The sequence below is a fragment of the Lycorma delicatula genome, chromosome 4 (assembly GCF_047948215.1).
Source record: "Lycorma delicatula isolate Av1 chromosome 4, ASM4794821v1, whole genome shotgun sequence".
NCBI classification, from domain to species: Eukaryota; Metazoa; Arthropoda; class Insecta; order Hemiptera; family Fulgoridae; genus Lycorma; species Lycorma delicatula.
Window position 1 is genome coordinate 48,386,154 of NC_134458.1, and position 27,018 is coordinate 48,413,171.

Sequence of the window (27,018 nt, forward strand, 5' to 3'; positions counted from 1 at the left end):
AATACTTATAAATTATCTTCCTCAAAGTGTACGATTTTTTCAATGTCGCTTGTAATACACTGACGGTTTCTTTTACAGACACGTCGGCGTAGACTTGTTTGGTTTTATGTACATAATTTATTAGGTCAATGAACTGTTTAGTGCACTAACAGAGACAAGATACAAGTTGTCAACAGTTATATACGCCAATAATTTTGTCGACGTATTGTGCAACAGCTGTTGTGTAGTTAAATGAATAATATTTGGAAATGTCTTTCAAATGGTTATGCGATAAATGATATACGTGAAAATATTTAAGAGTTTTGATAAGGCTTTTACTAACTTTATAAACGGGAATAGGACCACTTACCTTGAACCTCTGTTGATTTTTACATACATTAACGATATGGATACTAATATAAATTTAAAATTTTCCACTAACTGCAGATGTTAAACAACTATTTTTCTTCTGTACACTTTTAACAGTAATCTTAATTTAAAAAAAAAATATGTCTTAACTAATGCCAAATTACATAGTCTTGAAGCCGATAATCTGATCCAATTTGTTTTAATTTTATTCAAGAATCTGAATATATACCGTATTTGCTCGACTATACATCGACTAACCCCCATTTTTTAATTTAATTTTCAGGAAAAAGATCGCAGAAAATCATTTTTCCACCATATAAAATTTTATCACCAACATGAAATTAACTTCGAAATTTATTATACATAATTACATAATACTATACATACTTTTTATTATACTATTATATTAGAATTTTATTTTACTACATTATAATATTATAAATGGTCAAATTTTATATCTAAATAGCGTCATAAAATAAAAAATTGAGTACAAGATTTTTAGTTTGAAATTTTTTAAAGGAAATAATGATTGCAATTTTTAGATTTTTTTAAAATCGTTTTTCTGTATTTTCATGAAAAAAAAAATACATTAAAAATTCACTCACAACACGTGAATACTTGAGTTGACACTATCATCACTACTTCTATTAAAATACTACTACTTCTATGAAAATAAGATGTTTTCATTATTTGATTCTTCCTCTTTCAGAATATCATTTCAGTTCCATCTAACATATTGCAACTGCGACATTTTTTAAATCCTTGTTTCTGGTGTTATGGAGTTCCACTACTTAATAATCCACTCGTGGAAGCTCATAACAAAATAAGATCACGGAAGGTTTTTTATTCTTCCAGTAGGAGTTAGCTGATGACTGTTGCTTCACATCCAACAACTATGATTTTTTTGGAAGATTATATTTAAAAGACTTGTTCACAAATGCATCCAAAACCTGTTACTGTGAAGTCATACCGTCAGGTATTGTAACTAAATCCATGTTTAGTTTTTTACTTCTGATTTTAAATTTCTAGACAAGTGACTAGATTTCTATCAAACTGCTTTAAGCCGATTTTTGACAAAAACTCATCCATCCAACCTTTTTCAACTTTTTAATAATAATAATAATAATTATTATTATAATTACTTTTATTAATAATAACAACTGAAGTTATTACTATAAATACACTGTAATAAGTCCCCCATTATGAATATAGAAACTAAACTATGAAACAACTTAAAAGCCCGGTCGAATCCAAATATAAGTTGGCCTCGTATGTAGGTCAACCCCCCATTTATGAAATAAAATGTACGAAAAACCTTGACCTATATTCAAGTAAGTACAGTATTTTGATATAATCTTGATTTTAATCATTATATTACGGATTAAGTCTACATCAGAAAATAAAAAAAATACTTTAAATAACCACAAATCATTTATAAGTATATTACTCTAAATAAATACACAAATTCCATAGCGATAACTATAATAATGCAATCATACACCTGTATTCAATCAATAGATTTTAACACCAGACGACTGATATTGTACAAGGTGTACTATGTAAAGACCAGTTTAATATCGGAAACAATTCTGTTATGAGAGAAGCAATTCTGGCTCTCATACTAATCTTAAAAGAGACAGACATAAGAAAAATAAATCCTGTCTAACAAATACATATCAAAAAGGAAGAAAATGAGAAATTAAACATTTTGATATCAGATAAAATATACTTTCTTTGAAAAAAAAAAGTTGCTAATTTTAAATATAGATCAAAGAATTAGGAAAATTAGATCTTTACAAACTGCAGTGTTTTATGGAAGCAAAACATGGACGAAAAAACAAAAAAGAATATAGTATAAGGCTTTGATATGAATTGTTAGAAGAGGATGTTGACTTACCAAAGGGCGACTTGAAGTAGGTTTATCACATAATAGTTCTATTTTAAAATAAGCTGAACGTAAGTGCAACTTATCAAATCTATCAATCAATTTCTTTATAACACAATATTACCAGGTTATTCGTGTTAATTCAGGTTAATTATGCATCCATTTGATTTTTTTAAATTTCATAATTTATTAATTATGATGATCTGTCTTCAATTTATTTTTTATCCACCAGAGTATTAAAAAGCCAGTGTCTATTCAGGGAGTCACATAAGGAAACAGTTACTTCTAAAGGTCAAAAGAAACAATTTCATATAAATGTAGGTTCTAAAATGTTGTTTTCTAATAACGGCTGCCAAAATATTTTTCCCAAATTTAACCATAAACATACTTTAATAATGTACTTAATTTCTGTAGACACCAATTATAATATAAATTTTGCATTTTTAAAGATTGTTATTTTAAACAGCCATAAAAAACATAGATGATGTTACAACATAACAAAAAAAAAACAGATATAGCACACTCATTGCCACACTAACGCACAAAAATATATCAAAATAACGGGTATAAAAAAATAGTAAACAACGAGAAATAGATAAAAAGAATTTTAAAAATCTGGATATAATGTTGCCTTTAAATCAATAAACAAAATAAACCAGATCACTCCAATCACTGAACAAAAAACAGTGCAAACACAATAAATATAATCAACTGAACAGCTGTTGCGATTCCACAATAGTATAACAAGTACAGAAGCTTCCAGAAGAAAGATTTATAGAAAAGTGTAGAAGGTGCAGACAATAGAAATCATTACGCTTGAACAGAAGAAAAGGGTAGGTTAGGTACTGTTACCACAAGTCAAGGCTTAGGCCAGGAAAGATAAATACTGCCGAGGACCAGTGAACTAGTTCAGTTTCTATTCGGTGTGCAGGAGCATTCAGAGTGAATGTGCGGTAACAAATGAGTGAAGAGTGTATCACGAGCATTCCATTTTTGGACAGCATTTAAATACAAAAAGCTGTTCGGTGAGTTCTTTGTGAACAGGGCACAAATTACTCATTTATAAAAATGTAAACTAGTTTCCTTTTGAAAACATTAAAAGTAAATAATTCTTGCATAAAATGAATTGCTGATTTTGTGATTGTTATATTACTGTTATAATCTCTTGTAAATTTTGTATTTACTTGCATTAGCTATTGTAGGGTGTACTAAAATCAGAACTGTATTTTGCTATTTATGATCAACATATTTTCTACATTATAAATTAATTAAGAGCAAATAAATTATATTTGTGCTATCTCTCAATATCCATGTCAAACCACAAACACGCAGTAACATTTACATTGGACAAATAAGACACAGCTTTCAAACATCCAATGAATATTTGCAAGCCCTTTGAAGCAACAAAGAGTCACCATTTGCCAACCATTTCATAAACATCTGTCGCAAATTCTTCATAGACAACAATGTTTTTTACACATACACAAAAAAGGACCATATCTTAACATACCACAAATACTCTTTTTCTATGTTTAGAGTAAATAAAATTTGTTTTAAACTGCTAATAAACGTAAAAAAATGTAATAAAATTTGTAGTGAATTTAATGTGGGAAAATTTTATTTAAGTAAATGAAAAATTAATTAACATTTTAGAAAATAAACTCTATTTGTGGAAAAAGAAATAATTCAATCAACACCGGCTAATAGTATATTGTCAACTATTGAATTATTTGAACTGTAATATTTGGTTCTCACATTTTTAACAAATTTATTACTGTAAAAGATACAGAGTGGGCCATAAAAAAGTAACCCCGCCAGAATATTTACTAATGAATAGAACATTAACATCATAAGTTGGCACACAAGACATTGACGTGGAAAATTGGAACAAAGGTAGGGGGTGTACATTCCTACGTAAGAATTCCCCTCCTGTGAGTCACGTGATCATCCTTCCTTCCCCTTCATTCAATGCTCAATGCTTCAACTGTCAGTTGTCTGATGAGATCAAGAATGTGAGAAGTGTTGTGCATGCGTTAGTGATGTATTCGATACTAAAGTGAGTGAATATTGTAGAGCTATATATAAGAACTGGTTTTTGAAGGAAACACAAGAGTAATTCTATTTCCTAATTGTCCCGTCCCAGCTAAATGCAGCATTCAGCGAAGAAATGGTGCTGAACAGGATTTGTTATAAATGCACCAAAGAACAGGTCGCCATTTGACTGCACTCCTGTATTTTGTGGACACATTTCCAAAGTAATGTTTCATAGTCCTTGGTAGTCTACCAGAAAGCTATTGCAACAGGTTGGGGTGAGTAGAACAACCCGCGGAAGTGTCTTGAAGAGTTTGAAGTTGAAATTGTACTGCATCACAGTTGTGCAACAGCTGAAAGAACCGGACAAAGGAAATCATAACATTTTGTCACTGGTTGTTGAATGTGGTTATGATGGTTGATTGGACCCGTTTATGTTTATTACATCAGAAAGGGTATGGTTTCATTTATTAGAAAATTTGCAACTAATACACGAGCTACCCTTACATGACCAGAAGGTAGGTGTGTTGTATGCTGTGCCTGCTGCACATGTTATTGGTCCAATATTTTTTGACACCCCAGTCAACACAGATGTCTACCTAACCATTTTGGACAACTGTGCTCAACAGTTGACAGAAGAAGAATGTGTAAGTACTGTTTTTTCCAGCAGGATATGGCAACCTGTCACACTTCTGAGAGGTCACTAGCTCATATTCATGAACTGTTTACTACTGAGCGATAGTGAGTACAGGCTTATGGCCATTGCACTGTGTCGACATGTGACTTTTATTTATGGGGAATGTTGAAAGGACAAGTGTCAAAAACAATCTACACACAATCGATGGACTGAAGGAGAATATCAGGACGTACATTAGAGTATTACCCTGGTGGAATTGATGCAGGTATACCTGCATTTATTAAACCATTGAGACCAATTTCAACATTTACTCTGAAGATTAATAAAGGTACGTTAGTTCTCAATATCAATCTTACAGTGTTACTGTAGATGATGGCAGAAATACTTTTTTGTGGGTTACCTATATTATCTTATTAATAAATAATGATTCTAAGATTTAATAGCTATGGTCAGATAGTCTGTAATCTACACAAAAATTGTCTAAGTAAATTAGTAAACATGCAATTTATATAAGTAGTATATATACAAGAGGTTATCTCTAAAGTAAAGACAGTTACATTGTAAAAAAATTATTCTGAAAACTTTGTAAATATTTTTTATTTCTATTAAACTACATACCTTATACTACTTCTCTATATAATTGCAACATGAATTAAGACATTTATTGTAGCGATACACCAGCTTCAATATACCCTCATCATATTCTACTGCCGCCAGTCTATTTAGCCACCGATTAACAGCATTTTTTTAGTTCATCGTCACCCGAGAATTGCTTACCACTCAAAAATTCTTTCAACTTCCCAAACAAATGGTAATAAGAAGGAGCTAACTCCGGACTATAGGGTGGGTAATCGTAAATTTCTCATCCAAATGTTCGCAGTAAATCACGTGTCGAACCCGCTACATGTGGACATGAATTATTGTGCAGCAGGACGACGCCGTCGGTCAGCCGCCCACGTCACTGATTTTGAATGGCGTGTCGTAACTTTTGTTGTTAGTTTCGCAGTAGGCTTCTGCATTTATAGTCGTTCCACGCGGCATGAAATCAATCAGCTGTATGCCAAACCGATCCCAAAAGACTGTGGCCATCAGTTTGCGTCCAAATGGCTGTGGCTTGACTGGTTGGAACTCATAACTTTTTTCTGTGTAGCGTATCAAAAATTCTAAAGCAGATCCCATTCGGATTTTTTTGTGACGTTCCGTTCAGATGTGCGGTACCCAACGTGCACAAACCTTTCTGAAACCTAAATGGTCATGAACAATGCGACCGATAACAGCTCTTGAAACACCAGGAAAAAGAAGGGCCAGGTCGGAAATCGTTGAGCGACGATCTTTTCTGATTTCATTATCGACGCGTTTCAACGAGTTCTCGGTGATTATCGAGAGCCTTCCCGAACGTTCTTAATCATGTACATTAACTGTTATTTCTAAATCTGTCACACCATTTTGACATTTCTTTCATTCATTACATTATCATCGTACACAGCAACCAAATTGAATTTCAGCCGGCTCAACGTTTTGATGGTTTAAAAAACGTATGACTCCACGATTTCACAGCCGGCGGCAACATCGATTCTCCTGTTCATTTTATAGCGTAATAACTCACACATAATCAAAGATACTACAACACGACTACTTACAGACAAAAATGCAGTGTATACATTACTAGCGTGGCCATGAACGACACAGATTCGCCAACCTTAAGGAGAGATATTTCCCAGCGGTCTTTACTTTAGAGATATCCCTCGTAACTTTTGCTGGCTAAAGAAATTTTGAGTAACTTTCAAAAGAACCACACGGAGTTTAATGAATTACCATTAACACCTATTTAAGACTAGGATAATGTACTGAACAAAAATACGAGATAATTTCAACTAATCAAAAAAATATATTCTACAGTTTTTGTAAAGAAAAAATGTTACAAAAATCAGTTGAAAAATAAAATAACAATAAATATTCCAAAACTATGTGGTTTAACTTAGCTTCAGAAAGAGTGAAATCTTCTAGATCTAAAATAATCCAATAATATAACCCCAGATCAACCAGTGTTCAGGAAAAAACAAAAAATCTGGCTAATTCGATTCAGAGAAATATTTCAACTCTTTTTTCTTAAGGCATTAAATATTTTTATGAGAATCTTAACGTAAATGTAATTATTGTTTTTTTTGAGAATTAGAGTCTGAATATGATTTAAGAAAATTACAATACAATCGTTCTGAAAGACATCATACATGAAAATTTCTTTTATTTTTTGGAACAGAACTGGTAATGTGATTTATCAGTTGAAAGTTAGTCAGAATATTGTTACAGGAGGTTGCAAAGAATTAAGAGGTAAGTATTTTCAAAAACAGAAATAGGATCTCCCCTATAAAAAAATAAAAAATCCTTTCTCAGAATTTTCAACAATGCTTTACCCATGATTCAATTAAAACATAACCCTCAAGGATGTCAATACATAACACCTTTGTATGGTCCAACAATGGTAGCCTATCGATTACATTCAAATGCCAACAATAATGACTATATGGATATCAGAAGTAAAACCTGGAACAAGTGCCCCATGAAGTATAAGTGATAAGTGGCACAGGTCTCACTACAGAAATCATTCAATAATCTAGCTGCAGACAACATTCTGAGTCTCTTGCACTGCTGTTGCCAAGCAGATTTTACAAACTTAGCAGCTTTTCATACCTTTTTTCTTTTTGGCAACAACAATGAAGATATTCTTGTTAAAAATTCCCTCTCCTGTAGGAATCAGAACTGATGAGAAATGTATTTGTGCCCACATCAAGTTACATCGCTTTGATAATCGATGAAAATTTCTGCCATTAGATTGCTATTGTTAAAATCCTCAAAACTGGCAATTTTTAATAAAAAAACAAATTTTTTTTAATTTAAAAGTAATTTTCAGATATGTAGGTATTCATCAAAGCATGTTTTAAATAAATATATTTCCCAAATAAACTATAACTTTTTACTTTGATTGGTCTTATATACTTTATATTTAATTAGGAAAATCATTGAAACTCTTTGACATTTGTAGTTCAACTAAATATATAAACCCAGTTAATAAATTAGACTACAACTTCATTTAAGTTATGTCAGTAGCCTTAGGCATATTAATAGCCACTTCCCGTACACGCACCAATATTAGTAGCAGGCAGGCTCAACTATTAAACAGATGAGAGATGAATGAGTCATAAATGCTGGTGAACTTATGAATGCAGGTCAACTAGTTAGTCACATGACAATTCAATTTGGTTAGGAATAATTGAAATTAACATAGCATAATAAAATTTTTATTGAGCAATAACCTTTTCTATTTATTTTTCTTTTCTTTTTTTATTCAGGCTTGAGCACCATCAAAATTACACAGAACTACAAAAGTATTTCACAAAAATTCAATAGCCTTAGAACAAGAGAATAATCTAAAACTTCAACATTAACAATATGACCATAAAAAAATTATCCTTAGTAAATGTAAGAACTAACTGCATCCTACAAATTGACATACACTAAAATTAAAACAAATAATAACTAATTAATTATAAATAATATTCATAATAATTTTCATTCTGGCATATCCACCAGCACTTAAAATCATAAAAATGAATCCTGTATCTTAAGAGGCATCAAATACCAATCTAAGGATATTTATTCATTCTAAGGACATTTTGAGACAGTTTATGTACAGTTTTAATGGCTCATATCAATAGATTTGGATAAAAAATATATGAAAAGCACATACTTAACAAAAATTCAAAAATTCTTATTTTTAAACCTATCATTACAGGTGACTTGTATGTTAAATTTGATAGCATTTCAATGACTTTGCAATACTCATAACATAGAACTTATGTGGGTTTATGTAACATTTAATACAAAATACCAAGTTTTTCATTTTTTGGTAAATATAAATAATTTGTTCTTCTGAGAGGTCTTACGGGTGATTTGAAAGATAAAACAAATATTTTGGACGGTTTTAATGATATTAAGATTAAATCTACAATAGTAATCATCTGAAAAAAGAGCTTCTCTTTGAAAATTTGTATATAGCAGACCCTTCTATAAAAAAATTTTAATTTTTACCATATTTTACATTATTCATTTCCACATAATTCTTATGTGTAATAATTTATTTAAAGGGATGTATAATTATGTTAGAAAAATCCCATTTTCACTTCTTCCTGGTAATGAAATTTCATAGCAAAAAGTGTTTCAAGTACATTTAAGAATATTGTTTTAATCATCAACAAGATTTTAAAAAATTAATATTTCAACTCTCAGCAACGGGATTTTTTGAACCAACTGCTTTAATGTTGTATGGTACATACATAATCTCATAACTTAAATTAACAAGATGATTAAGAGCTGAGAAGGAAAGAAGAATTTTTATTAAAACTGCTGAAGATCTTGGCTACTGTTAGTAATGATTACAATCGCTTCATGTAAGTGTAGAACACTGTATAGACATAGGATGGTTGTTTGCATGATCATTTTGCTACAGTACTGTGTGAAGCAAATGTGCTATTTTCTAAGTCAATTATGAAACACTGAAATTGCACCAACAGGACAAAGGAAAAACATATGGTAAATGTTATGAATAATTTGCTGTAATCCTACAACATGCCTTCAAATAAACTGGAACTCTCACAAATAATGCAGAAATGAACAAAGTAAAATGTAGAGTTTAAATTGTTTTCTATCCATATTGAAAGTTGTTCTTCAAAGATAAACTTTTCCTTTCCTGATGAATATTGCACTATTTATTTAAATTAACAGTACAATATCATATATACTGATACAATGCAATACAATAAATCAATACATACTGATAAGATTGAAATATAACTTTTTGAAATATCATTATCAACTATGTTAGTGATTATTTGCATTTTTGGCAAATTTTACAAAATATGTGTAGGATAAGCGGTCCTGTATCAACTGGGGAACAGTTCAGAAGCTGATGGAAACTGGTGTATGTCTATTTTTTCAGTCAGATCCAACTTACCTGTAACAATATTGGTCGATTCATTTAGAAACTGATGAAATATATACATATAATTAATTGTTAAAAATGTTGAAAAATTATTTAAGTCTGAGTGATTTAAGAGTAACTTCAAGAACAAATTGTTCAGTATAAACTAAGGAGCCTCTACAAACCAATAAACATGTACTTTTATAATTAGATTAAGCTCATCACCATAAATTTTGTTGATAGAATTAGCTACAATAATACAAAACATAACTTGTCGATTAAAAACTTAATGATTACCTTCATTCATCCACTTTATCTAAGTGAATTAAAGGATAATTACCCTGAGGTAATTTGGGAGGTTGTAATACCAGTGCATGTTAGTTTACTTGCTGATATTCTTACATGCTTATGTAAAATGCATTTTTTTTTTTTAAAGAAAGAACATTTAATAAAAGCCATTAATTTTCACTAATTGCAATTACTTTAACTGCGTGCGATTTGTGTGTTAACAGAATAAAATGTCTCTTGTATTAAAAATACAAGAGGAAAACCCTGAAGTTCATTACAATAGAGAAAAAGAAACAAGATGTGCACTGTCTAGCTCAATACCTATATTAGAGGATGTTCTAAGCAGAACCCTGATACCAGAATTACTTATCTAATGTAAATTTTCTTGGACATTAATGCAATACCTGGTTATGCCACAAAAGATACACAACAGGTAAGTCATGTCTTCCTATTTTTTCATGAAAAGTTATTTCATCATTTAGGAGATAACATTTTCTTAATACAAAATCTAATTTTGGGAAATTGGAAGGGAAAATGTATAAAAAAATACTGTTAAAACTGCTAGGAAATATGTTTAGAAATTTTATAAAATAGAAGGAATTATATTAATTTGGCAAAGCTTGCAACAATCTTTACTTTAATCAACAGGATTTTTTTAGACATTTAATCCTTGCCTACATAGATTTTTTTTTTTAATTAAAAATTTGAAAGACATTAGATTAGATCTAATGTTTGAAACACCTTTTTAAACTGAACTGAAACTGGAAGATTTATATTCTCTTTAAAAACCATTCAAGGTCAGAACAAACATTTTTTTTTCAGTGAGCAAATAGTTGCAAGGTTATTGTTAGACCATAAATAATAAAAAGAGACACAGGACATGAAACAAAGGAAAAAGGAAAAATATAGTAAATAAAAAATTAAATGATTAAAAAAAATGTATATAATAAAAAATTATAAAAATAAATTACACCAGTGGCAATCCCAAAAAATAACATAAGCGAGGGTGTAAACAGTATTTACTAGCAATAAAAAAAACCAATAACAAAATAAACTAAATTAAAAATCGCATAAATATTACAATAAACTAAACAATGAAATAAAGAAGGGTATAAGGGGCCCTATTAACATTAAAAACAGCTAATAAATAAACTAAAATAAAAATATATTAAAACTGAAATGATTATCTTAACACAACCTGCATTTTACATCTTAATAATGAATCGATAAAGAACGAAGGTAAATTAAGATGAGCAGAAATGTTAAAAAGGGAAAAATATAAAAAATTAACTAATTTAAAAAAATGTATAAAACGAAAAAATTATAAAAATAAATTACATCATAGGCAATCCAAAAACCTAAAAAATAGCATGAGTGAGGGTGTAAACAGTTCTCCTGAAATAAATAGTAACAATTTTAATGTCACACAAAAATATTGTAAGAAGTTGCATAAAAAATGTCACCTTCTTTTCTACCTCCTAACATCATTACCCAAAATACTTCAGATCGCATTTGCTATTTAAATTTAGGTAAAATGTTGAATACTGTCACAATCAATCATGATATGATGTACAATAAGAAAATGGTCACAAAACCTCAGGCAGGGAAAACATACCTATTTAAAAAAACAGCCACGGGTTAACTTGTTACATTTCAAACAACTGGCTGGCAAATAGATTATCTCTTCAAGATAAATATTTTGTGCTGACTTCTTTCATGGATGTAATGTTTGTTTAAAGAGTCAAATAATTCTATCTACTACTAATCCCAACCAACCAATCGCTTGGGACACTGCTCTTAACAAATACTTCACAAAATAGGCAGCCAGAGAATAGTATGAAGCTGGCTATCTTAGACAAGTTGAATTGCTCACTGGACAAATTCACAGTAAGTAAGTAATCCAGCAAAAACTGACACCAGTATTGATGTGAGAATGAAGTTATTTCTATCGGGAAAGAAAAAAGATTCCTTCATTGTTGGATATATTGGTGTTTGTAATGCACTAGCCTTTGTATCCCAGGTTATAATAACACAGAATGTGATAAGCAATATCAGAGCAAAGCGACATTTTTTAACACAAAAGTCATCAAATGAAAAAAACTATCAGTTTCTACTGAACTTACAGTCTTCAACTATGATTTTACAAATCTAGTATGATCACTGGCCACTTTGAGCCCATACAAAAAAAAATATTGAAAAGTATCAAGCTAGTAAAACAAACTCTCAAACAACAATTACCAAATGCTTTTATAGCATTAAGGCTGATTTATAACAGGATGAGTTTTATAGGAACAGAATTTCCAGATCACAGTTGCCAAATATTTGAGTGTAGTATTTTCTATAACAAAAAAATCCCAACTACAAAGTTTGTGAACAAGTTTTTTCACATTTCCTTAAGAAGTATGAAATTTTACATATTTTAAAAATGGAAGTGATTCTGTTGATCAAATTAATGTATAGTCCATACGCATGTATAGTTAACAGACACCATACGCAAACTATGGTAATTTAGTCAAAAACTGTCATCTAAAAATATAATACTGTTCAATTTATTTTCTATCGACTTACATGCCTTTGTTACTATGGAAACATGTTTTAATTGTAAAATTAAAATAGATTAAAATTAAAACTGTGAAGAACATACAGCATAACTATATACATGGAGCAACTAGCTCATAGCGGGAAAGAGATGATGTCGAAATATTCATTACCTCAGTCAATTATTTTGACTAATGAGATAGAAGTGGCAATTACTGTTTGAGATACAAAGGAAACTTATAATTCTAAACACAGAAATTATGGGAAGCATAGATAGAAATCTATGCCCTGTGGCTGTATTATCCTCTATTTGACCCTTTACTACCAGAGCATATAGCAGGTGGTTCCAGGCTGGACTGGATGGTATAATTAATTCAATCCTGCTGATTGGATAAATTACACCAATTAAAAACAGCCCTCTGCAGGTCAATTGAAGTTTATGAGCTGCACTGGTTCCATCTGTGGTGTTACACTAAAACCTTCAGTAGATGGAAGGCTAGCCACTACTTAATTGGAACTAAGAAGTAACCAACTCTAGAAGACCGTAGAACTCTCCTGAGACTCTGTTTCTTATCTATGGAGAGTTTAAAAAAAGCCATCACCTCAGCCAAACCAGCTGAGATGACCATCGGGTAAAGTCAAGCATTCTATTCCTAATTTATATATACGATCACTTGCTCTCAGAAAAGCTGCACTGCTTTGTGTAGTGAATAAACTGAAGCTGGCTCTCCTCTGTGGTATGAATAGTACAGCCAACCCTATAATAAAGTCCAAACCAATTATGCCCCCGATAAAAATCTATCACTTTGCATAGTACCACTAAATGTTAAAAGGGCTGTTTCACATGTCCCTTGGGTGGGCATGTTAAATACACACTGGTCTTTCATTCGAAGCTAGAACACTGGTGGATGAAGAGCATTTAATCATGTTCCATGCTCCATAGTGACATGTGGTTAGCAGAACAGCATAAATTCTGCCAACATGACAGGTTTTGTTGCATACTTCATATCCAATACGCGGCCAATAGATGTTACAAAAAATATTTACCAGGAGGTATATGTACAATATATCCCACTGGATTGACATCCATAAAGAGAACCTGTAAGGGTACACTCTAACTATATGTTCTTAAACAAACTGATATTTTTTACCAAAAATGAACTAAAAAGCAAACAAGTATTATTAAAAAGGTAAATAAAAGCACTTTAACGAAATTAGCAAAAGACAATGAGAAGCAAAAATAGGGTGGAATAAAATTATTCAAAAAATAAAATATTAAAATCATATTTTAACAGTAAAAGTAACATACTCATACATTAAAATAAAGTTTGACTTCAACATTCATAAATGTGGATACTTTTTAGGTGATAATTATACTCAATTCAAGTACATCTACACTAAATAACTGAACTATATAAAATACAAAAAAAAATCTATAAAACAGAAGAAATGTGAATAAAAAGAAAAATTAAAATTAAAAAAACTGATAATTGTAATAAAAAAAAATTTTATCAGCATAATAGTATACGTTGTGCAAAACAATAAACAGGCTATAAATGTGAATTAGTGAGTTCATTGTGCTATGCACAACTGAAAATCACTTACAAGGACAAATGATTAGCTAACTAGGTCATTGAGCTTCAATTCAGAAGATTACATCACTTAAACATCTACACACATGTGCGCACACACATACACACACAGGCATATCTGAACTTCTGCAGTATATGAACAGCCAGGAACTGTTAGGGAGTTAGCTTGTTAATGGATTTAAAAAGTTATGCTATATTTTACATCAAATTCAGAAACCAAATTTTAATAGTGTTGATGTGAGGGGGTAGGGGAAAGAGAAAAAATAAAAATAATAAAAAAACTCTACCTAATTTTTGCCCGATATTGCTCTACCTAAATATTTCTTAGAAACTATGAAGTTATCATTAAAAACTGTTTAATGTTAAATATATATAGTACAACTACAACTCAGAATATAACATTAAGTACAAAAAAAACTACAGCTTTCTTTATGTACACCTTATAATATTTTAATATTTGTCCTACATTTATTTCAATAAATAAATATACACTAAGAATTAAAAATTATTTACTTAAAAATTACACTTAACAAAAAAAAAATGCATTTAATATTTAACTGTAGAAATTTGAAGCAAAATTAATAATTGGGTTTTTCTATTTTTAGAGCACATTAAAAAAAGTCCTCATGACAAAAAAAAACAAAATTATAAGAATACAGATTGGGTAAAGATTAAAATACTGTAAATAAAAATCAACTGTGATAATGTGCAATAAAAATAAAGTGATAAAACATTTTTGTCACTGTTGTACAGCAGATGTTATACTTTAATAAAAAATATATATATATATATAAAATTAAGCAAAATATTTGATAAATCTCTCATCTACAAAAAAAAAAAACACTATAGCTAGATTTCATTAATGACATTATATGTACATGTTAGGAAGTAAATTAAACATGTGCAACACATATATTGCTGAAAAGTCCAAAATAAACAGCAAAGATAAGAGGTCACCATAATTCTACATTAATTACAACTTCAATCTGTATAATGACACAACTTCCTACCAACAAAAGCAAATATAGATATAATAAAACTTGATTTCAAGGTAAAAACAAAACCTGCAATTCAGTTAATTAGTTCCTTCAATTTATTTTCAAGTCAAATAATAGAAGCCTTGAAAACTCATTATTGAACTCAAAAAAATTCATTTTAAAATATAATGCAAAAATGTTCATACAGAATACCATTCCGTAACTGCATTATTATGCTAAAAAAAAACTTATAATAAAAACAGATAAGAATCTCAGAAACACTTTTTAATAATTTTATATTAATATCCGATTTTTTAATAACCACTATACTAAAAATCACTTAAGTTTTGTACTTTTCAGCACATTTTGAGAATTGAAAATCTGATCAGTTAAAAAAAAAAAGAAGATAATACACTGGAATTAACTGAATCAGAATAAACTAAATAGGAATTAGCAAAGCTTCTGTTGTAACACATGTAAATTAATAATTAATTGCTTCAATAATTTAGAGTTGAAAAACTGCAAATACATCATTTTCGTATCAAATGCTTGACTGGTTGATGCACCGCTATTTTCTGTTCAGCACCAATCAATATCTCAAAACTTAGAAGATAAATCCTTCACCTTTAATTACTTTCAAACCTTTAATTTATCTTTGTCTTTCTTACATTTACTTCAACATTTATTTCCATAATTAAATTAATTAACCCTGAGAGGCCTTAAAATATGACAACAACCTAATTCTTCTCAATAGCAATGTGGGCAATCCCCTTCAATTTATATGCAAGATAAAACTGTAAAATACTATTTTACTTATGTTTTGAAGCAAGAGAGCAAACAGAATATATTTATATATCAGATGAACTAAGATTAAAGTACAAGATTTTCTATAAATCACAATTGACAACATTTAGCCAAATAGCATATACAGGGATCCCTTGATTTATGCAGGTAATTCATCCCTGAAAATTGTAGCTTAAATTAAAATCACTTAAATCAAAATTGTTTTCTCAAAAAAGGTATACAGTACAGTAATGTACTACTGTGCAGTATAGTATCTGAATGTGTACATATTTAGTAGGCTAAATTCATAATTCTTTTCATAGGTAGAAGACAGAATTTTTAGACAATTTGGCTAAACATACTTTAATAGAATATAAATCGAATCCAGTACAGTAAATATTACATACAGTACAGTATTGTAGAAACAAACTAAAAAATATAATAACAATAAAAAAAATTATAATATCAAATAAGAAAAATCATAATACAGTACAATATTATATTAAAAAAATTGTATTTTAAAATAAACATATCCAGGCCTAAATACAATAAAGAATATTAAAAAAACAACTTGCGATTTAGTTTCTTAAATAACTGTCTAGTTTACTCTGCTTTCCTGATAATTGCAAATGATTTAGCACAATCTTGTAGCATTTCATATCACCTAACAGTCCATTTACAACCTTTGTACTTTGTTCTCAATCAGGATCATTTTCAGTTACATAACACAAAATTTTTTGATGTACACTAATGCCTCCTGTAATACTTTTACTGTTAATTGTAGCTGAAAAATGGAGAATGGGGTTTAAGGTTCACCACTGTGGATCTTTGATGACCCTGATTTAAATGATGTGTCGCTACTACTCGAATTGTCATCTAGCTGCTCATTTGGCAACTCGGCTAGCGCTAACAAGTCTTCATTTTTTAAAAGTTGTTTACCTCCTTCCACAAGTTCATTTACATCCTCAGCATCAACTTCAAACCCTACCGTGCTGGCAAGTTGCACAACTTCATTTAATAGTACCAGTAATTCCTTGTTCATTATCATCGAATGCAGTTTGATCTTGATCATCATCTTGATACAGCTTGTGCTATATGCCACAAAGCATACTCTCTTTGATTTCTTTCCAAGCTTTATCAATATTGCATACAGCATAAAGGATTTTATATTTTTCCCAGAACATTTGCAAATCACAGATCTCATTGCTTGAACTGGTAGTCGCAGAAACCATATGAGAAAATGTTTTTTAAGATAGTAAGCCTTGAATGTAGCTATCAATCCTTGATCACATGGCTGTATCAGTGATGTCATATTTAAAGCTATATAAATGACTTTTACATCTGAATTAATTGCTTCAATTCCTCAGAGCTTGCATTTCCAGGAGTGTTATCGAGCAGTAGAATGACTTTGTGAGTGATATTGTTTCTTGGGCAAGAATCTTTGAGTTGCAGGCTAAAACAATTCTTAAACTAGTCAGAAAAAATGCGCCTAGTCGCCCATGCTTTTTGGTTGGATGTCCAATACATGGGAAGATTGTTTGTTAATAAGTTTAAAAGCATGGGGACAAGCAACAGTTTTAGTTTACAGTTCCCCTTCGCGTTTTCTCCAAGTAAAAGTGTGAATTGATCTTTAGATACTTTAAATCCGAGCATACAACATTCTTCTTTTGTGATAAAAGTACGTTTAGGCATATTTTTCCAAAAAATCACCATTTCATCAACATTAAATAGTTTCTGTGATGTGTATCCTCCTTCTCTCATGATAATTTGTCTATCATTTTTGAATTTTTCAGCTTTTTCTTCATTTGCACTGACTGCTTCACCTTGAATCAAAATGTTATGCAGGTTTGAATGTTTTTAAAAATTTTCCAACCATCCTTTGCTTGCATTGAATAGGTTGATATCTTCGTGCATGTTATTTAGGTCTTAACAGATCATGCAAACTTAACACTCTTTCACAAATAATAATAGTTATCATGGGAATATGACATTGGGTACAGTCTTCTATGAAAATGTTCAATAGTTTTTCAAGTTCAACCAATAAAGGAGATCGTAAGTAAGATATTCGTGAAGCATGATGAGGAACAGTATTTTTTTCAGCAATCATAATTGTATCATTTTTAATTATTGAACAAACTGTTGATTCAATATGGCCAAGATGATTTTTGATATCACACACCTTGAACACAAACCGATCAGAATTATGTACTACATAGTAATATAACTGAAACAGAATAACTCAACACAATATATTCTCTGAACAGCTAATGGCTGGTTGACTGTGATCATTAAAATGTTTATAAACCAAACACTTCATTATTACCAACCTAACACACTTCAGTATGCTATTATTGAAAGAGAAAACCTGTTTCATTGTTTATTGCATTACATGTGTATATAAGTCTGTGTGTATTGTTTACAAAAAACCGTTTTTAAGAATCTTTTAACGAATATTATTTTATACTTATATACAGTAATTCTAGCTGCATAAATTCAAAACCAGACCCGCATTAAATCAAGAGACAATGTTATTAAGTCAACTCTGCAAATTCAAAATCCTGTATATCAAATTGCATTAAACCAAGGGATTATTGTACAATATTTCCTATCGACTTTACTTATTCAAACTGAATTGAAAAAAATTATCATTACTTAGTGAACTATCATAGAGATAGTTAGTGAAATGAGAATATTTATAACATTGTTTTGATAAACCACAATATTTAACGAAGCGTGGAAATTTTCTTTAACCCATACCTTGTTTTAGTTACATGATATCAACTGAAAGTAAACATAGAGATAACAAATAACATACGATTTGTACTGGCAAAATTTCACATACATTTTATTTAATCAAATTAAATATATTTAATTTATTTAAAGACCTCTGCATTGGAGATCGGCAAGACCTCCAGTATGGTAGCATATCAGCCCTTTATCCAGAATGCCCTGGTTTCGAATCCCAAACAGGAGTGGCATTTTCAATAAGGTAAAAATTCCCATTCTACATTCCATGCACAAGCTTTGAGAGTATGTAATGAATTTATCTTGAGAAGATTTAATAAAATTAATCTGATACCTAAATATTTTTTTTGTTTAAAGTATTATTAAAATTACTTCAAGTGTGTTCTATATGCTATAACTATCCAGATTTTATCATATGATGATTTTAACTCTAAGTTAAATTTTTATCAATTTTTTCTTACTAAAACAATGTTGAATGGTAAAACTTAGTAATCTTTTTTAATAATCAATTAGTAGAATTGATATATAGAACGCAAAATTTATATTTTTACACTTTTACAGAGGTAAAACAGCTTTTTACAGAACATACTTACCTAGATTTAAATATGTGTGCTGGTTAGATTCAGCAACATTCTGGTAATCAACAACAGCTGCAATAAAGTGATACTGAAAGTACAAAGAGCCTACTTTTAAAGCAGAGTAAAAAAAGGAATGGGTAGATATGATGGTCGAACTGAGAATGTACAAGACTACACCTTCATTTACACTCATACGTATCATCCTCATTCATCCTCTGAAGAATTATCTAAACGGTAGTTACCGGAGGCTAAACAGGAAAAAGACAAGAAAAGATATGTTAGAGAAACCCACCGGGTTGGTCTAGTGGTGAACGCGTCTTCCAAAATCAGCTGATTTGGAAGTCGAGAGTTCCAGCGTTCAAGTCCTAGTAAAGCCAGCTATTTTTATACGGATTTGAATACTAGATCGTGGATACCGGTGTTCTTTGGTGGTTGGGTTTCAATTAACCGCACATCTCAGATATGGTCGAACTGAGAATCTACAAGACTACATTTCATTCACACTCATACATATCATCCTCATTCATCCTCTGAAGTATTATCTAAACGGTAGTTACCGTTGGCTAAACAGGAAAAAGAAAGAAAAGATATGTTAGAGAAGTTCAAATCACCTTTGAACTACTCCAAACTTTTGAGAGGATGCTGATATTCTTAGATGTCAAAAAAAAAATGCATTATAGTAATTTTTAATTTGAGATGTACAAAACTATGTAAAATTTATTTACATTAAAGATATTAATAGTACCATCATTTTCATTCAAGTTCCATAATATTTAAAAAATAATAATTTGTCTGCTTTTTATGTAGTACTTGATTATAGTCAATATGACATAAAAAATAAAAATTTCACCTTTCCCACACATAAAAATAATTTATTTGAGATGTATATTCTCATATAAAGCTATATAATAAACTCCCTCATTATACATATAAAAAATACAACCCTGGAAAGTAAATTTAGAACTGTAATTAATTAAACAGCCTTATAAAAGGAGACCTTTTATTACTAAAATGATTTTTAACTGGTAAGCAACATTCCACAATTTGAAGTCACCTCATAAATGGTAATACAATGATATTTATAACAATCTACGTTAAACTTATTTTATGATATAATTAACATTGCAGCAATTAATAAATTACTTATTATAATCTGTCTAATTAATCTGTCAATAAAATAACAAATAATTATTATAATAATAATTATATATAAGTTCCTTTTAAATTCTGACTTTATTAAACAATAATTCAGGAACCTATTTTAATGCTGTAGACCATTCATTATCAAAGTGGGCAATAACACCCCCTTGTGAATGCTGGAGATCTTCAGGGGGGCAATAGAAGGCCCACGGAAAATTGGGGGCGTTCAGGTGGTCTAGAAAGGCGATGACTGATGAAAAAAAAAGGCAAAAATTGCTTTCCTGATATTTCAAACTAAAATGTAAATCTCAACTCAGAAGTAGGATAAGCCATGTTTAAAAACAATAATTGCAACTGCTGTTTTTAAGAGTGCATCTTAAAAATATCAACTGCAATTATTATTTTTAACAGATGGTAAATTAAAAAATTTTGGAGGTGCTAGAAAATGTTTGATTCTCAACATGGGCGGTGAGCGAAAAAGGTTGAGAATCAATGATCGATCAATGTTCTGTATAGAATTAGCATTTATAAGTGCATCAATGACACTGAAGTATACTTCCAAGGTTTTAGAAGAGCTCTTCAGAAATGATCATTTTTTGGAGCAAATCTCAATTAATATTTCAATGAAAATACATGAAAAAAATGGTTATTTCATAAGGAAGACTGGACAAGCTTCTCTGTTGATATGAAACTCCCTGAAACAACTGGAGTTATCAAAAATTATGTTAGCAGAAATACGACTGCAACAGATGTTTGAAAGAAAGTGAAGGCCATCTTTCTTTCTTTTTCCTGTTTAGCCTCCGGTAACTACCGTTTAGATAATTCTTCAGAGGATGAATAAGGATGATATGTATGAGTGTAAATGAAGTGTAGTCTTGTACATTCTCAGTTCGACCATTCCTGAGATGTGTGGTTAATTGAAACCCAACCACCAAAGAACACTGGTACCCACGATCTAGTATTCAAATCAAGTGTAAAAATAACTGGCTTTACTAGGACTCGAACGCTGTAACTCTCGACTTCCAAATCAGCTGATTTGGGAAGACGCGTTAACCACTAGACCATCCCGATGGGTAAGTGAAGGCCATCTGCCGGCGTACAAACTTTACTCCCATAACTTGCCTTCAATCTGATGAACTAGCGGATTCACCAAATGAAATTGTTGAATTATTAGCCAATCAATTGAAAGGAGCTGAAAGAATGCTAATTATGATGAATGTTTTAAAAATAAAAAAAAAAAACAAAATTGAGGGTCATTAAATTCTGGGACCAAAATGAATTTTTCATACAATGTACTTTTCAAAAATAGATGATTCTGTGAAAGCATTTGAGAAAACCGGCAATACAGCATCTGGTCCAGAGGAAATACATTACATCATTGTGAGACAGCTAAGCAGTGCTACAAAACTTAGATAGCTAAAATTATATAATCAGATATGGCGGGATAGAATGTACCCGCAGCAGAGGAAAAAATCAGATATTGTTCAAATTTCAAAAAAAGGTAAAAATTTTGACTGATCCCAATAGTTACTGTCCTATTTCCTTGACATGTTCTATTGAAAAAATCTTCAAAAAAATTATAAATAATTGACGAACTGATTTTAGAAAGTCTTTTATCCTCCCATCAAGCAAGACTCTGAAAGGACTATTCAACTACTGACCAAATGATTAATTGAAAAAACTACATACAACAGTTTCATCACTAGAAAACACTGTTCAGTCTTCTTTGATCTGTAGAAGGCTTCTGATATGACTTGGCATCATAGAATAATGCTTAACTACTTGAATGGGGCATTTGCGGCAATCTACTGGTATTACTTGGGAACTACATGAACAACCGTACTTTTCAAGTACAGGTTTATATTGAGTACTCATCAGAAAAAAGATTGGAAAATGGCATACTGCAAGGCTTGCGCAATTGTCTAACAATGACTATCAGAACCACTGGAGTAATGAATGGAGAAGATTAAACACGAAACTAAATACAATTAAAATTACTCCATACAAACAGAAGTGTTATGAAACTGACTTGCCGGGAACAAGTGGTGATAACCAGACTCAGAATCGATCACAGGCAAATAACATATTCATATTTGTTAACTGGCAAAGAAAAACCAATTTGCAGTGTATGTATAAACCACTTAAGTATCTATTGGAAGAGTTTACCTCAGAAAGAGGTATGGACTAATAAATATTATTGCTGCTAATTTAGAAAATGGCAAAGAAGGAAAAATATGGTAGCATGTATCCCAGTAAATTATTAACGTGTTCATAGTAAGACTTCAATGAAGTCAGTATGTGTTATGTTTGATAGAGAATCCTGTATGTGAAGGCACTTTACACCCGAACATACAGTTCTCAAATCTGCATGGTATTGTCCATAATTTTTTGTGTATTTTTTTACTGGGTTTAATTTTTATTTTTGCGTTTTATGTAAATATTAGAGCCCTTTACATACTGTAAATGTTATATGTGTTCATTTTGGTTTAATTGGTTCATGTTATGTTTATTTTTGCATTTTATTAAAAAGTAAGGGCTTATACTCCCATACACCTGCAAATCCTGCTGGTGATTTTATTATTTTTTTAAAGAATGTGACAAGGGCTTATGTCCTTGGAAGTTGATGTCCATATAAAGCAAAAATATATATATATAACAATTATTATTATACTAATAATGTATTTTTAATCCATTGTATATTACATATTAATTATGTTGCAGTTAAAATTAATAAATTACTAACTTAGATGTAAATAAGAATCCTGAGCATACAAATGACCTTCAAGAAAATTCTAGGAGTTATATTGTGCAAGATTATCTTAATTATTCTTTCACAGATTACACTGTACAGTGAAACTTACATAATCATAAATTACTATAATAGTTTAGTGAAACCTATTATTTAACATGATTGATAATTTAAACTATCCAATACTGAGATAATGATCAAAAAAGATTCTCCAAAATGCCTTCATTTTGATGGAAATACATCACCAACAAAAAAAAAAAAAAAAAATTATCTTCTGACTTGCAAAACACATTCTGAATTTTACTTAGTTCTTTTTCTAAAACAGAATCTGCTATAGGCTTCTTTTCTCTCTGATTAGAATTAGAACCTCTTTATTTCAAAATATCAACAAACTTAATTTTCAATATTATTTTATAACATTAAATTTCATAAGCTTCTATACTTGGCATTTCTGGCTTTCTTTTTTCTATGCTTCATTAAGCATTGCACTAAAAATAAATATTTTTAGAAAATAAATCCAAATCTATGTTTGTAGAAAATGTCTTTTTCTGTGCAAGTTCTTACCTGTGCTAATTATACACTGTGTTTCAATATATTTGTAACACTACATGCTTTGAAAAAAATAAACAATGTTGACCTAAATAACAAAATTCTTTGACTTGATAAATCATAATCTATCTTAAAAATTAACTAGTATCTTTAACCTGTCCCCTAGTATCCACCTTTTTACTAATCTTATCACCTTTATTTCACTCTTGATTATTTTAAATTAATATCTCTCATATCAATGAATCCATAACAATAAATTTCTTAGTTATTATTTCATTTCAGTTAAAAGAATAGCATCATCATTTAATCTTAATATCTTTCTTTTCTCCTCTTCCACTATAACTCTGCTCTTGAATTTTTCCTTCAAATGCTTCATTCAACACAAATTGAAACATGGAGGGGGTGAACAACATCCTCTACCTCACTCCTATCAGTACTTTACCTTGCCTTTTGGTTATTTCAATTCTATCTTCCATCAAATTTGAAACATCTTATTTTATCCCATAGTAGTGAGAATTTGTCAGATCTATAAATGTCATACAAGTATTTTTGTTTTTCCTCAAATTATCTACCCAGATTAATTTGAATTAAAATGAAAAATTCTGAATATATAAATTTACATTCGGCTCAGTGAAGAAAACAGGAAACCACTGTGCTCTTCACTTTCACAAGTAAGCCTTAGACAGCATAGGATGTATGTTATTCTTAGAAATCCCTATAGCACCACCTTTCTTTCATGTCAGATTTGTCTACAACCACATGTTATGGCACTCAACACTACATTAGCATAGGACTAATTTTATGAAAATAAGATTAACATTATTAAGTATATATATATATAAGTTAACAATTGCAAACAAATTAAAAGGCATTTAAGATATTTTCCCAAAACTTAATTTTCTGTAAACGGTGATTTAATAATTTTATTAGATGATTAATTCAGTTTAAGTTTGAACAGAGCATAACTCAGTTAATTATGTTAAAACAGTTAATTTTGTGTAATCATTACTCTGTGCAAGCCATATCATTATCTTTACTAACTCCAATGAAAAATGGTAAGGAGCCTATTCATAATATCAAGTTTGAAATAGTAACAATCCAATGTGCTAACAAATAACATTCATATTATTTTTTATTTCAAGTGTTTTATTTTATTAGGTTATACCAATCTCCATTAATAGAGCATCTCAAGGAAAAAAGACAGTGAAAGAATATAATCTATCGGGCAAAAAAATGCACGTGCATGCATTCATATGCATATGCGCACGTGCGTATATAAAAATATTTATATTTATGAAAAAAGTTTCATAGAACTTCTACAATGAACATATATATAATTTTTTTTCATTATTTTGGTCGGTAGAAAAAGTACAAGAATGTAAAGTAGGTCCTGAATAAGATGGTAAACTACCATTCTATGATGGTTAAATCAACCATTCTATTCTTAACCAAAAAGCAGAATATCATGTAAAGTAAATCCTAAATGTCCAAAAATATAAATAACTGAAAAGATACCACTTTAGGATAATTTAACTTGGAAGAGCTAAAAATCTGGTCCTATAATACTAATTCAGCCAATAAATCAAAGAAACATTCTTCAAGTGAATTAATTTTGTTATTTAGTAAAAAAGCTTAATAATAAAATCTATTGAGTATCTACGTTTAACTAAGCTACTTTAAATAAATTCAATAAAAACAATAATTAAAACATTCTCTTTTACTGAAAATAAGAACATAAAAAAATCTTGATATAACCTTCAAATGAACCTTAAAAACCATAGTAAGCATTACTACATGTATAAAATACACAATTCATGTATGAAAAATTAAACAAGTCAATGTTTGATGCATCAAAAGATTTATTTTTGGGGGAAAAATACTTTATCTGATTAACAAAAAAATTATACTGAATTGGCCCTATCACCTCTGCATTGACAAGGCAAGGGGTTGTATTATCAGCTTAAAACAAAGTTTGAATTCAACTGTCTCATATATTTAAGAAATTTTTCTATCAATCATATCAGTTTAGTTGTGGGGAAAAACTAGCATCAGCATATAGTACATTTTAAACATAAATATGTCAAAATAATCTCAACTTGCATGGTATAAGCTTAAAACAGAAAATAAATAACAGTATCTTAAAAACATTTCAGTAAAATTACTACAAGACAACTATATTCATCTATAAGATAATAATTAGAAGCCAAATATTACAATCTACTTTACAGCACAAGAAAAGAGCAATATGAAATATGCGTCTAAAGCAACTCCAGAAAAACATCATAACTTAATTGTACAACAAACTTTTAACAAAAAAAATAAATGAATTACTACCCAACAAGCAATGGTAATATAAACAAAAAATAATGTGTAGATATTAGTTGGATATTTATTATAAATATTTCTGCAAGCCATAGGAACAACAATAATGTCCTTTTGCATTAGTAACTACCTACGTTTACTACAACTACTGAGAAAAAACTCTATTTTCTAGTTTATAAAAAGAGTATGCAGGAAACCAACAAGCAGTCAATTTAATCGTTTAACTGGACACCCCACAATAATGATGAACATCAGCTGGATTCAAGGCTACGGAATCTTTGTCTAACTGTATTTAGGTTAGTTTCACCGATCTCATTTCTAAGGTTACTAAATGACACTTAGATAAGTTTAACAGAAATACATTGTTATTAACACATTAAAGGTTTAAGTTTAGACTCACCGAAATCAATGAACTGTTTTATCGACATCGGAGTGGGATTGAACTGTGAATAAAAATCTAACATTTTTGACACTTTCGATAAGGTGTTTCCTGTTAATCTCATTTTGTTTTACCTTACTGTATTTACGTTTAAGTCAAGCGCAACAAACGCTGTAATTCAAGCCTAAATTTGCACTACGAATGAGAATGCAATTAAAATCACATAAACATAACAACGACCTTGTCGTAATCCCCTCCATAATCAACAAAGATAGGCCATTTTGTCCTTACACAACCACGAAACCTTTCGGAAAGATAACGCATTATAATACAATTAGAATGACGTAGCAGAAAGTCCCCCTAAATAAGTCAAACAATTTCAAATAATACTTAATATGAAATGTAGCTGAAAATATAAGAATTAATTCCTTCAATTATTATTTTTTTTATCCTTCTTTCAATAAAGTTTCATGGGAAAGGCGGTAAATTCAAAAAACAT

The 27,018-nt window shown here is 30.1% G+C and overlaps 1 protein-coding gene across 2 annotated transcripts in view; it reads right to left on the reverse strand.

The window, feature by feature from the left end:
- Positions 1-26,799, reverse strand: part of Pdk (pyruvate dehydrogenase kinase) — a 74,867-nt gene extending 48,068 nt beyond the window's left edge. For both annotated transcript variants that reach the window (XM_075362876.1, XM_075362874.1), the window contains exon 1: positions 26,541-26,799. In XM_075362876.1, the coding sequence (XP_075218991.1) occupies positions 26,541-26,643 (103 nt within the window). In that variant the 5' untranslated portion in view covers positions 26,644-26,799. The remainder of the gene's footprint in view (positions 1-26,540) is intronic.
- Between the last annotated feature and the right edge of the window lie 219 nt (positions 26,800-27,018).